This window comes from Mastacembelus armatus, chromosome 17 (assembly GCF_900324485.2).
Source record: "Mastacembelus armatus chromosome 17, fMasArm1.2, whole genome shotgun sequence".
Classification (NCBI taxonomy): domain Eukaryota; kingdom Metazoa; phylum Chordata; class Actinopteri; order Synbranchiformes; family Mastacembelidae; genus Mastacembelus; species Mastacembelus armatus.
The window spans coordinates 20,086,692-20,098,811 of NC_046649.1; the positions used below are offsets into that span (position 1 = coordinate 20,086,692).

General features: G+C 39.6%; 2 protein-coding genes and 3 non-coding genes across 5 annotated transcripts; all 5 read right to left on the reverse strand.

Moving 5' to 3' along the window:
- Positions 1 to 123: 123 nt before the first annotated feature.
- Positions 124 to 7,253, reverse strand: acadm (acyl-CoA dehydrogenase medium chain). Its single transcript, XM_026314558.1, has 12 exons — positions 7,157 to 7,253; positions 5,539 to 5,647; positions 4,628 to 4,725; positions 4,449 to 4,518; positions 4,076 to 4,176; positions 3,803 to 3,883; positions 3,577 to 3,707; positions 3,349 to 3,457; positions 2,652 to 2,792; positions 2,054 to 2,149; positions 1,571 to 1,819; positions 124 to 1,483 (listed from the first exon to the last, which is right to left on the reverse strand). Exons 1-12 carry the CDS (start codon positions 7,169 to 7,171, stop codon positions 1,412 to 1,414), a joined length of 1,272 nt encoding a protein of 423 aa, XP_026170343.1. The 5' UTR covers positions 7,172 to 7,253; the 3' UTR covers positions 124 to 1,411.
- A 1,111-nt stretch (positions 7,254 to 8,364) lies between these two features.
- On the reverse strand, positions 8,365 to 12,116 carry rps8a (ribosomal protein S8a). Its single transcript, XM_026314605.1, has 6 exons — positions 12,072 to 12,116; positions 10,807 to 10,913; positions 10,430 to 10,529; positions 10,024 to 10,199; positions 9,414 to 9,543; positions 8,365 to 8,519 (listed from the first exon to the last, which is right to left on the reverse strand). Exons 1-6 carry the CDS (start codon positions 12,073 to 12,075, stop codon positions 8,410 to 8,412), a joined length of 627 nt encoding a protein of 208 aa, XP_026170390.1. The 5' UTR covers positions 12,076 to 12,116; the 3' UTR covers positions 8,365 to 8,409.
- On the reverse strand, positions 9,631 to 9,699 carry LOC113135030 (small nucleolar RNA SNORD38). Its single transcript, XR_003296113.1, has one exon. It is a non-coding gene; the product is annotated as a small nucleolar RNA SNORD38 (small nucleolar RNA).
- LOC113135031 (small nucleolar RNA SNORD38) lies at positions 10,308 to 10,376 on the reverse strand. Its single transcript, XR_003296114.1, has one exon. It is a non-coding gene; the product is annotated as a small nucleolar RNA SNORD38 (small nucleolar RNA).
- On the reverse strand, positions 10,650 to 10,756 carry LOC113135032 (small nucleolar RNA SNORD46). The gene has a single exon (XR_003296115.1). It is a non-coding gene; the product is annotated as a small nucleolar RNA SNORD46 (small nucleolar RNA).
- Positions 12,117 to 12,120: the final 4 nt, after the last annotated feature.

Consider the following 12,120-nt stretch of genomic DNA (forward strand, 5'->3'; position numbering starts at 1 on the left):
AGTCTAAATATTTCTTAACCCTCCCCTAAGGTCACTAAACCACACAGACCATTGATTGGTTTTGGTTTTTTTTTATTAATTTTTCCAACCTCAAAATGAAACACCACTGTGTAATTTTGATGGTTAAAGTCCACAAAAAATGATGCTACAATGACAGCTGAATCATAACTATCGGACGTTATACTTTCGACATCCACAGCGATTCACTGCACTGAAGTGTAAAGCTGATGTCTCTATATTAAAGGTCATCTAGCAGTGACAGCCACACTGATCAGGCAGAAAACCACTTTCATGCAACATGCAATTTTACAGTTGTTAATTACACACAGTCCAATGTTGTTTAGGTCCAGATTAAACTGGTTTCACAAACATTACACTGATTAAGTCTGAAGAATAGCTTTCTATGCTTGATTTTTTTCCTGTGGCACAGAAGGTTAACAGGTGTGAGTAAACAGTCTCACTCAAATGCTAGAAAGAAAATAAGGCATGAAAGAAAATAAGGCATGAACTGGTCATTTTGGACAATAATCATATCATCATCTTTGCCTTGATATGATCAGAATGGAGGGTAAAACCAAAATCACAATGGGAACACAGTAAGTTTGACAATCGGGCTGAAAACAATTCACCCTTCCCACAATGAGACAAAAGTCAAACTTCTTGTCAATAACTTGTCCTCAAACAACAAACTGTACAAAAAAACTTCACAGTCAGACATGAAGGATCATTGAACAATATACCAGGATAATGCAAAATAATTTTTTGTAAGGTCCTGAGATTAACTGTACGTCCAGGCTACAATCAAATGCTGCTGAGTTTGTGCCTAATAGATCAGATTTTCTACCTGCAGGGGAAGCTTTAAAAAGTCCATTTTATGTGATATATTTACAAGATTACCTGAATGCAAATACCTGGTAAATGGGACATGATCATATGGCATTTTGATGACAAGGATCGCCTGATGGCTCCATTAAAGATTTAAATGAAGGGATTGTGTCATTGTGAAGGCTGAAAAGAGAGCGTCCTCTGATAAGCCTGTATTTCTAAGCTGCATCTGGAAAACGCTTGGACAGGTTAGACAGGTGTTCTGATTTGAAAAATGGACTGCTGTCTACTAATTGTGGGTCTGGATCAGTCTGAAAAAACCAAAGCAGGATAGTATGACAGTAAGGCAAGCAACATTCTGCACTATATTCAAAAGGCCAGATCTATTTCCAGGAACACAAGTACAGTATAAGTCGTAAGTTTAGACATGCCTTCTGATTCAATGGCTTTACTTTGTTTCTAATTATAAATTAAAACCGAAGACAAAAACATTTTCAAGACTTGTGTCAAAACTTTTGACTGGCACTGTTTCGAGACACATTTTAATGAAGTGCATTTGATTGAGGAGAAATCAGGTGCGCAGAGCTCATTTCTTGAATCTTCCTAGGAGTTCTCGGGCAATGATGAGTCTTTGGATCTGAGCTGTGCCCTCGTAGATCTACAAGGAAAATTTGAAAGAGAAAATTAATTTTTGCCAAATAATGTATCCCACAGCAGTGATTAGATGCAGAACATCCCAACTCACCTGGTAGATCTTGGCGTCTCTCATCAGCTTCTCTACCGGGTACTCACTGTTGAAGCCATTGCCTCCAAATATCTGAACAGCGTCAGAGGCCACCTGATTAGCAATGTCTCCAGCGAAGGCCTTGGCGATGGAGGCGTAATAGGTGTTTCTACGGCCCTGGTCCACTTCCCAAGCAGCACGCTGGTACGCCATCCTGGCCAGCTCCACCTTCATCGCCATCTCAGCCAGGAGGAAGGACACAGCCTGGTGCTGTTAAACAGGAGGAGTCTGTCAATTCTGTACTCATCTTTGTACTTTTAACACTGTACACATAAGTTATCACCTGATAGTTCAGTCATGACAGGTACAGCAATAACTGTCACACTGTCACTGTGTACCTGCAGTTTTCTAGAGTAAAACTTACTTTATGGAACTTTAAAATATCAGCTCATCAGAGCATCTGGTCTTCTGATGATGACTTCAAAAACATGTCTGTGAACAAACCTCAGCAATAACTCTGCCAAAAGTCTTCCTTTCCAGAGCATAATTGGTAGCTTCCTCAAGTGCCCTCTGTGCCAGGCCTGTTGCTCCTGCTGCCACCTGCATTACAGTAATGAAATCAGTCAACAGTAAGTCAAGACACGATGATCAGTGTGTATGAGATAAACATGGTTATTTCATTTGCAAAGTGTAGATGCATTTTTGGCTGCAAGAAAACAAAAACAAACCAAAAAAACTAAAAGACACTAGCAGATGCCATAAACATGAATACTTTGCATTATGGCAGCAAAATACGTTGCACCAGCCTTCAGAAACTCCTCCTAGTCAAACTGGACTAATAAAGTATTTTTACACTGACTAAAACACAAAAAATGACTTGGAAACAATCACTAGCCTAGATACATTAATACTAACAACCCTTAACTTAACACTAACAAGATCATGTTACACAGGTACCCCCTCCATTCAAACAAGAATATCAAATGTTGTCAACCTGTAATTGCATGCAATATAACATTAGATAACCACCACATTTGATACCCACGTGGGATGTGGGTATCACTGATGTTCAGTCCAGTTCATCTACAGCTAGGACACTTACTGGTGGCCGAGTATTGTCAAAGGCACCCATGGCAATTTTGAATCCAGCTCCTTCTGCAATCAGGACATTTTCCTTCGGAACCCTTACATCCTCAAAGGTGATGCCTCTGGTATCAGAGCACCTCTGGCCCATGTTCATCTCCTACAAGCACAAAACAAGTACAAAGATATATTATCTCATGGTTGGTGGCCCCATACATCCCTGGACTTGAATCCATTAAAACTACTTTGGAGGTTATAAGTCAGTTTTTTGCACTGGTCAGTTTTTTGCACTGTTACCCAGGTTATAATTTGTCAGTGTTCTGCAGATGTTTTTATACAGAAAACAGAATTCTGAACCATGTTTCACAGAGATTTTAAAAGCTTTAAGTGAAGATTACAGGTGAAACCAAAACATTCATGTATTATTCAAGACAATATAAATACAAAAAGGCATGAACCATATGTCCATTTGAGAACAATGAGGGGGTTGTTCCAAGCAGGTTTAACAAGTTTATGTGGAGAAGTTGGGAGTAAACAAACTCTGTAGACCTTACTGGGTTTTACTCAGCAAACAGCTTGATAAACCTGCTTCACTGTTCCCTTTCATGCAAATATCTACGTAACTGACACTTTGAAAAATCAGTTTGTCTTCCCCTCACCAGCTAAATCCCCTGCTTTGATACAGTGTTTTAAAACGTATTCATATTCATATTTACCTTCCTTCCTATTTGAATTCCTGGAGAGTCAGCATCCACAATGAAGCCAGTAAAAGCCTTACTGGCTGGACATTTGGGGTCTGGATCAGTGCGGGCCAGGAGGAAGTACCTAAGGAATTAAAAAAAGTGTGTAGAACACACATTCAGACTAAAAAGTGAAATAAAGACACTGTGAATCTGTTGTGTTAGGTGTACCACATACTCTCAGTAATGGCAGTGAGTACACACCAGTTAGCTTTTCCACCATTTGTGATCCACATCTTCTGCCCATTAATGACGTACTCGTCGCCCATCTTCACAGCTCTGGTCTTGATTCCAGCCACATCGGAACCGGCCCCTGGCTCTGTGACACAGTATGCCTGCCAAGAACACACCACACAGGAATGAACACTGTCTGATCAGACTCACCACTCACCACCACAGATCACTGTAATGATCTTCTGGAAATACTTACACACATAAGAGGCTCCTCAGTCATCCTTCCCAGGTATTTCCTCTTCTGTGCATCACTGCCAGCAAGAATAACAGGCATTTGCTGCATTGGAAAAACAGATATTTTTATTCATTGTAATATTATATTTTGTTCATTTTGTTCAGAATAAAAAGGGAAATACATTTTGAAAAGACTTGTAAGGTTTGGGGGCAGCCACAGTGGTGAATTTTTTGTTACTCTTAAAAACTGGTGATGAGCTACTGAATCACTAACTACCCCGGTCAAACAACTTACTCCCAGAGAGTTTGCTTCCATAGCAGTGCCTACTCCTGTGCACCCATAAGACAGCTCTTCTGTGATGAGGCAGGTATCAAAGTTTGACAAGGCCATTCCACCTGAGACCAAAAAGACACACAGTTAACAGGGTTTCCTGCAACATTTTCAAAAAAAAGGCAGCCGGTTTGCCCAGACTAAGCACTTTAACAGAGGAGCTATTACACACAACAAATGCAATATGGTTCAACTGTGGCTACAGTTTAGACCATCAGCTTTAAACTAAAAACTGGCATGAGTTAAGGTGCTTGGCCAAACACAGAAAAATGTCATGCAAAGGTTCAAATTACGGCAGGTAATTGTAAAATAATCAACAAGCAATGTAGTAACATACCATACTCCTGTGGAATATGACCGTTTATCAGACCGAGCTCCCATGCCTTCTTGATGAGTGGGAAAGGATACTGCAAGACGACAAATAATAAATAAAATAATTACTTTCAAACCAGTTTAACATGCTGTGACATGTCAGCCTCATTTTAATGACACATTAGCAGCTTGGATTGTACTCACTTCACCACTCCTGTCATAAGCAGCTGCGACAGGGACGATCTCTTCACGTGCAAACCTCCTTGCCAGTTGCTGGAACTCCTTCTGCTGATCCGTCAGCTCTGTGGGACAAAGCAGCGAGACTTATGGCAAACGGCTTCAACAGACACTTTAAAGAAAATACTGAAATTTCTCATGTCTGTGTGTAACAGTGCTTACAAGACCATAGCTACATCAAAAAAGTTATTGGTTACTATAAGCATTTCTTCACTCTATGCTTATATCTTTTATCCATGTAGTCTCTTTCTGACACTACAGGCATTAGCAAAAAATGACACACAAGCAATTTGTTTAATTCATAATCCTTGAATAGAATACAAAATAGAATTCATATTGTTTTTACTGATGAAATACACAGTGAACGCCCTATATCACTTCAGTGCTGGTTTGTTCATTAATTACCAGTTTCTATTAGTGTCAGAGTCATGCTATTCTGGTAACTGGCCAATAGATAAACAAAAATTACCAGCTGTGGTTATTCAACTGATGAGGAGCTAGATTTTTGAATATCAAGTTATGTTTTTATTATATAAACAGTTGAATCCTGTTACTGTGCTGATTGAAATATAAACAGTACTGTCTTTATTCCCAACCAAACCAGCTACTTTCAAAGATTTGAGGGTTTCCAGAGAATTCAGAATTGATAAGCTGATTCAGATCTTGATCAAGAGTCAATAAAATGTTCTTGAACCTCAACTTTGCTACCACTGTGCGTTTTGTCCTCCACTGGAATCACCACAACATTGCTCCACAGCCAGAGGAAAAAATACAATAACCAGACTATTTTGGTTTACATATGGGCATATGAGTATTGTTTCTAACACAGATGTAAACATATCCTTAGCAGTTATGTAAAGATTCGATATCATACTCACCAAATGAGAAACCAGGGGATGATGCATGGCCACTGGAGGATGCCTTAACATTGGTAGCAGCGGTGGAGCTCTGCAGCCGGATCCCAGACCGCAAACTGGTTCTGAGCACCTGATGCAGGGGAAAAAAAAAAAAAAAAAAAAAAAAAAAATCAGCAACATACAATTAATTTAAAATGAGACACCACAACACTTTTTACTGTTTTATAAAAAGTTAGGCAATTATGAGTTAGACCATGTTAATTTCTCAGGGAGAGTGAGTGTAAGGACTGTTTAAAGCACAACTTCACATTTATGTAACCTATTCTATTTGTAGAAAACATGCTCTTTTTTCCTTTTTTGTAACATATCTAGACCATATTAGACCAGCATTACATTCCTTATTTGCTTATATGTTCCTTAATTGAAGTTATTCCAGTCCCTTAGCTCTTATTTTGCCTCTCAGAACACATGGGAGAAACAGTCTCTGAGGAGATCCAACACACAAGACCGCCTTTCATTAAAGTCTTTATACCCGAGAAACACAGCACCTAGTCAACATTCATAAGAATTATTGTTCTCTTCATGATCTTTTACTCCCCTTTCTGATCTGTACCATGAGTAAAATAACAAGCTACTTCTCTTACAGCAGTAAACACATAATAAATAATGAATTAACAAATATGTTATGAATAAAAGCAGATACAAATAATTATTACAGCTCAATCTGTTGCCATTAGAACTTGCTGATGTGCATCCAGCACCTGAACAATTCAGAGAAACGTGGAAAGGCCCGAAGTCTGCAAGAGATCCCAAGACTCGGGAGCAGGTTCAAGAGGACATAAGTCTGTTTCCCTGTGGAGACATGTATGTGTTTACCCTTAATCAGAACCTAACCTCGCCCTATCTGGCGCTACTGTGTGTTTAAATGGTCTCAGATTCTCACTCTCAAGGCCTCCGACATACATTTTCTTCTTTGTAAGCCAGCAGATCTTAGTCTCGATACCTCAGCCCTATAACAAAGAGTGTACCTATCAGCTGACTGTCAAGTGGCCCTCCATGAGCCTCAGGATAAGCGGTTATAGTTAATGGATGGAGCTTTCCACATCAAAAACCCACTACACCAAAGTTTGTTTAGGTTTGGACTAGATATGAAGTACATGACCTAATTCCATGTACAAAGCATCTACATTTAACCAAAGCAGGACCACACTTTAATAAAAACACATAGGGCTTTTACTACACATATTTCTTATATATATATATATATATAATTCTCTAAACCTGCCAGTTGTTCTTGGCCCCAGGGTTGAAGGGCTGCTACATATATAAATCCCTAAACGTCACTTGCTTCTTTTAAAGCCCACACTTTGAATCTCTTTTCGCACAAACAGAAATAAATATCTTCGTAAGGTTTCAGCACAAACTTCAGAAACCCTTTATAAATATGTCTTTTCTGTTGTGATCGTTTGCTAACTACACAGGCTAGCGTCGTTAGTTTGTGACGCGGCTGGCTTTGGCTCGTTAGCCTCCATCGAAAGGGGAGAAATGTAGGTCGAAAGGACAACAAACCGTCACCACCTCGGTTGTCTCAACTACAACAGGTTGAAAGATGAGCTATAGTTCATAGAAAGAAGCTTACCTTGTTGACCAGCATCGTTGCAACACAAAGCTCGCACAAACAAAAGTGACCGTCACGTTTGCCCTGCTGCTAAATCGCTTCAGTCTCAGCCAATCACAGACAGAGGATTTGATCACGTGTCTCCCTTGACCTCTGACCTATTTCGATAACTACAATATCTAGTGTGTTGATAAGTGTACTTTATACTCAGCGGTACTCCTGCTACACTACTGCAGGTTTTAATGGTAACTTGAGCTGCAGCATTTAAACTATTGTCTCTACTGAAACTGCCATTTTCTGAATAAACTGCAGTGAGATTGTTGGTTGCTGCTGAATCTTAAAAACAATGTCCACAATCTCCACATATTATAAAGCACCCAAATTATTCAATTGCAGTTTCACATGCCAAACACATGACAGAGAAACTCAAACTTACTTGAAAGACTGAAAAACTGCATTTTTACTATTGGTTATAAACTCAAATATACAGATATCAGCAGGTGGAAGTACTAAGATCCTTAAAGTACCAGTACAACTTATTGTACAAGTATAATTCACAAAATGTACTTCAGTTTAAAACAGAAGTAATTTTGTAGTTACTTGAGATAGTGCTCATTAAGTACTGTGCAGTAACTATAGCAGTTTTTAGCACATTATATATCAGAAAAGGCCAGGAAAGACAGATTGAGATGGTTTGGACATGTTTAGAGGAGGGACAGTGAATACATTGATAAAAGGATGCTGAGGTTAGAGGATATGGTTAAATGGAGGCAGATGATTCGCTGTGGCGACCCCTGAAGAGAGCAGCCAAAAGGAAACAGTTTGAATTTTACATTATCCATAAGTACTGCATAAGATATGAGGTACAAAGAAATGGCTGAACGCTGATCATGTAATCTCAGGTGGTTTGGCATTGGGAACCCTCCCAGCAAGCACTAGAGCAGGGGTAGCTAACCCCGGTCCTCAAGCTACTGCCCTACACTTTTCTAACTACCCCTTCCCTTCTGCTTTCTGATTGGCTGAACACACCTGATCCAGGTAGTCTGCAGTAGGTAGAGCAGGGATAGTACGGAAAACAAGCATATGTCTGTGTTGGGGTAACCGTTGTCAAAGGGCATTGTTAAAGTCAACAATTGCAATGTTTTGTTTGCCACAAGTCTGTTCTCTGGGAACAAACATACAAGATATTGGCAGCACAACCAAACAAAGTAAAAAGTGACAGCAAACAGTCACAGAACGTTTAGATTTTATTGACGTATCAAACAGCTGTACATCTATTTGCCTTTCTTGGCCTTGATTTTCCTCAGGTAGAACTCAAGCTCTTTGCCCTCCAGGATGTAGCCGTCTGCCCTGCCACACTGGCCAGGTCTGGAAGCGATGCAACCTGTAGGAGGGGAGCAGGAAACATGGTCAGTGACAAAAGTGGATTAACTGCATCAAATAGGAAAGTTGTCTAGTCAAATCTCAGTAAATGTTAAATTCCATTTTCAGCTTACACAAATTTTAAGAAATCAGGTTAATTCTGATATCAAATTAAAAAGGACCATCACCATTTTCATAAGGATACTTAAATTACTTTATTCAAGTGACAGAATTTCACTCATAGCTTTTAATCCTTTGTGCTATTAAACTTCATCCTATTAAACTTAACACATGGACAAATACAAAAAGAGACTCATCTGTTGGCATGACAAATTAAAAACAATACCAAGTGTCAAAATAATGTTGCACACCTTCAATGTGCCTTGACAATGATTCTACCATTCTCTGAACAGAGACAAGACATGGGTCAAATTTTTTTTCAGCTGTCCTGAGAACCACTAACTGTGCAGGCCAAAGCATTTGATCTGACCAAAACATCTGATCTGACCAAAACATCATTTGACATAAATAAAATTGCATTTGAAACAAGATAAACTGATGTGTGTAAGGTTCAACAGGTTTGCTTTGTCAAGATAACTGGACATCTCACTAAAACCCGTCTGCCTTGTGTGCTAACATTTACATGAATCAGCTTCTGGCATGGTAATAAATTAAATCTCAGTCTTCATATGCGCACCAAAAACCCAAATTGTCTAATTAAAAACCAAAGCCGATGGCACTTGTTTAAAATGAAACCATGGAGAGGACCATGTAGGAGGAGGAAACTAGACACATAAGAGACCCAGTCAGGTCAAGATGCTCATAAAAGATGTGCCATTGATGATGTTTTTTAAGCCGATAAACATTATTGTAAACTCAGTCTACGGCAGAGGAAAAAGATGCACACTGAACTTACCAAGCAGTTTTCCCTGCTGGAACTGTTCCTCCAAGAGTGTGCTGATCTTGGCCATCTTTTTACGCTCATCGTATTTCTTCTGGGTCCTCTTTGACCTCTTCTTGTTCAGGACCTCTTCCTCCTCAGGAGTCTACAGCAGTGCAGGAAATAAAAATGGTTGGAGGTGCACCAAACATTTTGCATTTTAATACTGCAGCTCATGTGTAGATAACAGGTCTTTCTCAGAGTCTTTGTTATCACCACTTTAACTCAGTAGCAGAACTGGACAAAGTTATCATCACAGAAAGACATGCACCAGATCAGAACAAAAATTAATTAAATTACTTTATGGTGTATAAGAACAAACGCATTAACTGTAGAATGGACAAAGACTTCAATTTTTGTATTTTTAACACTGGTTATGACAGTGCCATGCATGGTTCTATTCAACTTTTGTCAAATGATATTTTCATATTTCAAGTAAAAAGTAAACGCAAACCCTCCAAAAACAATATTTGTGCAATGTGCAAAAGATCAGGTACCCTACCCTAAGCCAGTACTAAGCCAAAATCATGTGTAGCTGCTACAATGACCATGACTAAAAAAAGAAGAATTGTATTTTTTCACATACCAGCTTGGCTCCCTTCTTGCGTCCCAGAGGAGTGGCGTAGTGAGCCTCATACCACTGCCTGAAGGGAAGGCTGTCGATGAGGACGATGCAGTTCTTCACCAGGGTCTTGGTTCTCACCAGCTCGTTGTTGGAGGCATTGTAGACCACATCAATGATCCTGGTCTTCCGTGTGCAGCCTGAGTAGAAAAAAAAAATCAAGCACTGTTAAAAGCAAATCTCCCATTTCATCTGTCAATAAATAATACTGGGTTATAATTGAAAACAACATGGAAGTATATAAAACATCTTTCTCAGAGTCTTTGTTATCGCCACTTTCATTCAGTAGCAGAACTGGACAAAGTTTTCATCACAGATCATTGTGTGCAATATATCTTCTAAACTCAAAGTGGCATGAAGAGAAACTTACACTCAGAGCCCCATGAGAAGTTACCAACATCCAGCCTCAGAGCACGATACTTCTTATTCCCACCACGGACCCTCACTGTGTGGATGCGGCGAGGTCCAATCTAAAGAACAAGACCTTATATATTAGTGTTTAAATGCCTCTAATTGACATTAAGTATACATAAAGACTGCATAATGATGGGTCCTGGAAATCTTAATACAGTTTATATTATGAGTAGTGAGGCATGTCAGTGTAACTATGACAAGTCCTAACATTGGTAAGCCCAAAGCTTTGAACCAAAACGGTCCAAAAAGACCTACCTAAGGTCAGGTTTTCATCAACCATGCAACTACACTTTACACTTGGATACCACAGGCAAGCCATTGATTTTTACCCACCTTTGTGTTTGCAGGAGGGCGCCCAAGCTCATACTTCCTCTTCTTGTGGTAGGGTTTGCGTTTACCACCGGTCTTGCGGCGTTTATGCCAGTTGTCCCTTGAGATACCTGGAAGAATAATAAAGCAACCAGGTGTCAGATCTGTGACTGGCTTGCAGGATGTTCACCTCAAACTAATTTTGAATGCTTGAGCGATCAGTTCTCCAAGGTAGAGGTTGTCCGCAATTTTATTTTGGATTCCGCATCAACAGTTTCATCACTTCACTCAAGCAAATAAAGGATCTCATCATGGGTTATTGGGGCTGCATGTCTAATGATGCAAAACGTGAACCAGGCTCAGAAATACTTTAAATCCATAAAGATCAGATTTCCACAGGACCTCAATGTCAAACTAAAGATGATACAACTGCAACAATTAAGTCTATTGAAAGAAAAATAATCTGCAACGATTTTAACAAGTCAGTCACTTTTAAAGAAAATGACCAAACTCAGATGAGTCTTGACAAGATTTTTAAATTAAGAGCTTTTTTTTTTAACTATCGACCAAAAGACCAATCAACTGAGAACCTTTCCTGAAAGAACACTAATACTCTTCAGTTGCAGCCCTAAAATGATGCATTTTATTAAGCCTGTTCTTACTCAGCCAAGCAAGCCTCCCCTAAAACCTGTCTTTGCATTACGGCAAACCAACTTCTAGACCTAATAACTATGTCCCGACCTTCATCACCCAACACACACCCTGAGTGTCCAAAACACAAAGATGGTAATTAACGTATAGCCACGTTTACAGTAAGCGAAGAGCAACGGCCTGATCAGACTTATTTCACAGTATTTTCTGAAGCAGCATGTCACGATCACGGGTGTCTGCCAGCTAATGCTAATGCTAACACCGTTCCCCACCATCCTGACGCGCGTATACATTCGTGCACAAACCCCTGAACACTTCTCCTAAACGGCTGACAGGCTAAGCAGTCCACGGCCAACTCTGCTACACCTCATGAACACCAAAATGTCGATTCCAGTTTGACTGTAGCATCCGTAGCTAACTACATGGCTAAAGTGAGCAGCCATCTTGGAGCACTCCTCACATCAATTGTGACTTTCTGCAATAAAACACTATCAACTACCTGAAATTAAAAAAGATTAAGCTATATCTATTTAAAGAACAATTAGCTTTAATATAGCAAACCATTATTGAAATATTCCTTCGTTAAAGAACCAGATGGACAAAGATTCTCCCTCCGACCCGAGCTTGAAAACACGTACCCATTCTCAGGCGCCGGCTAGAAAGAGGAATCGCAAAGGCTCATGGGTA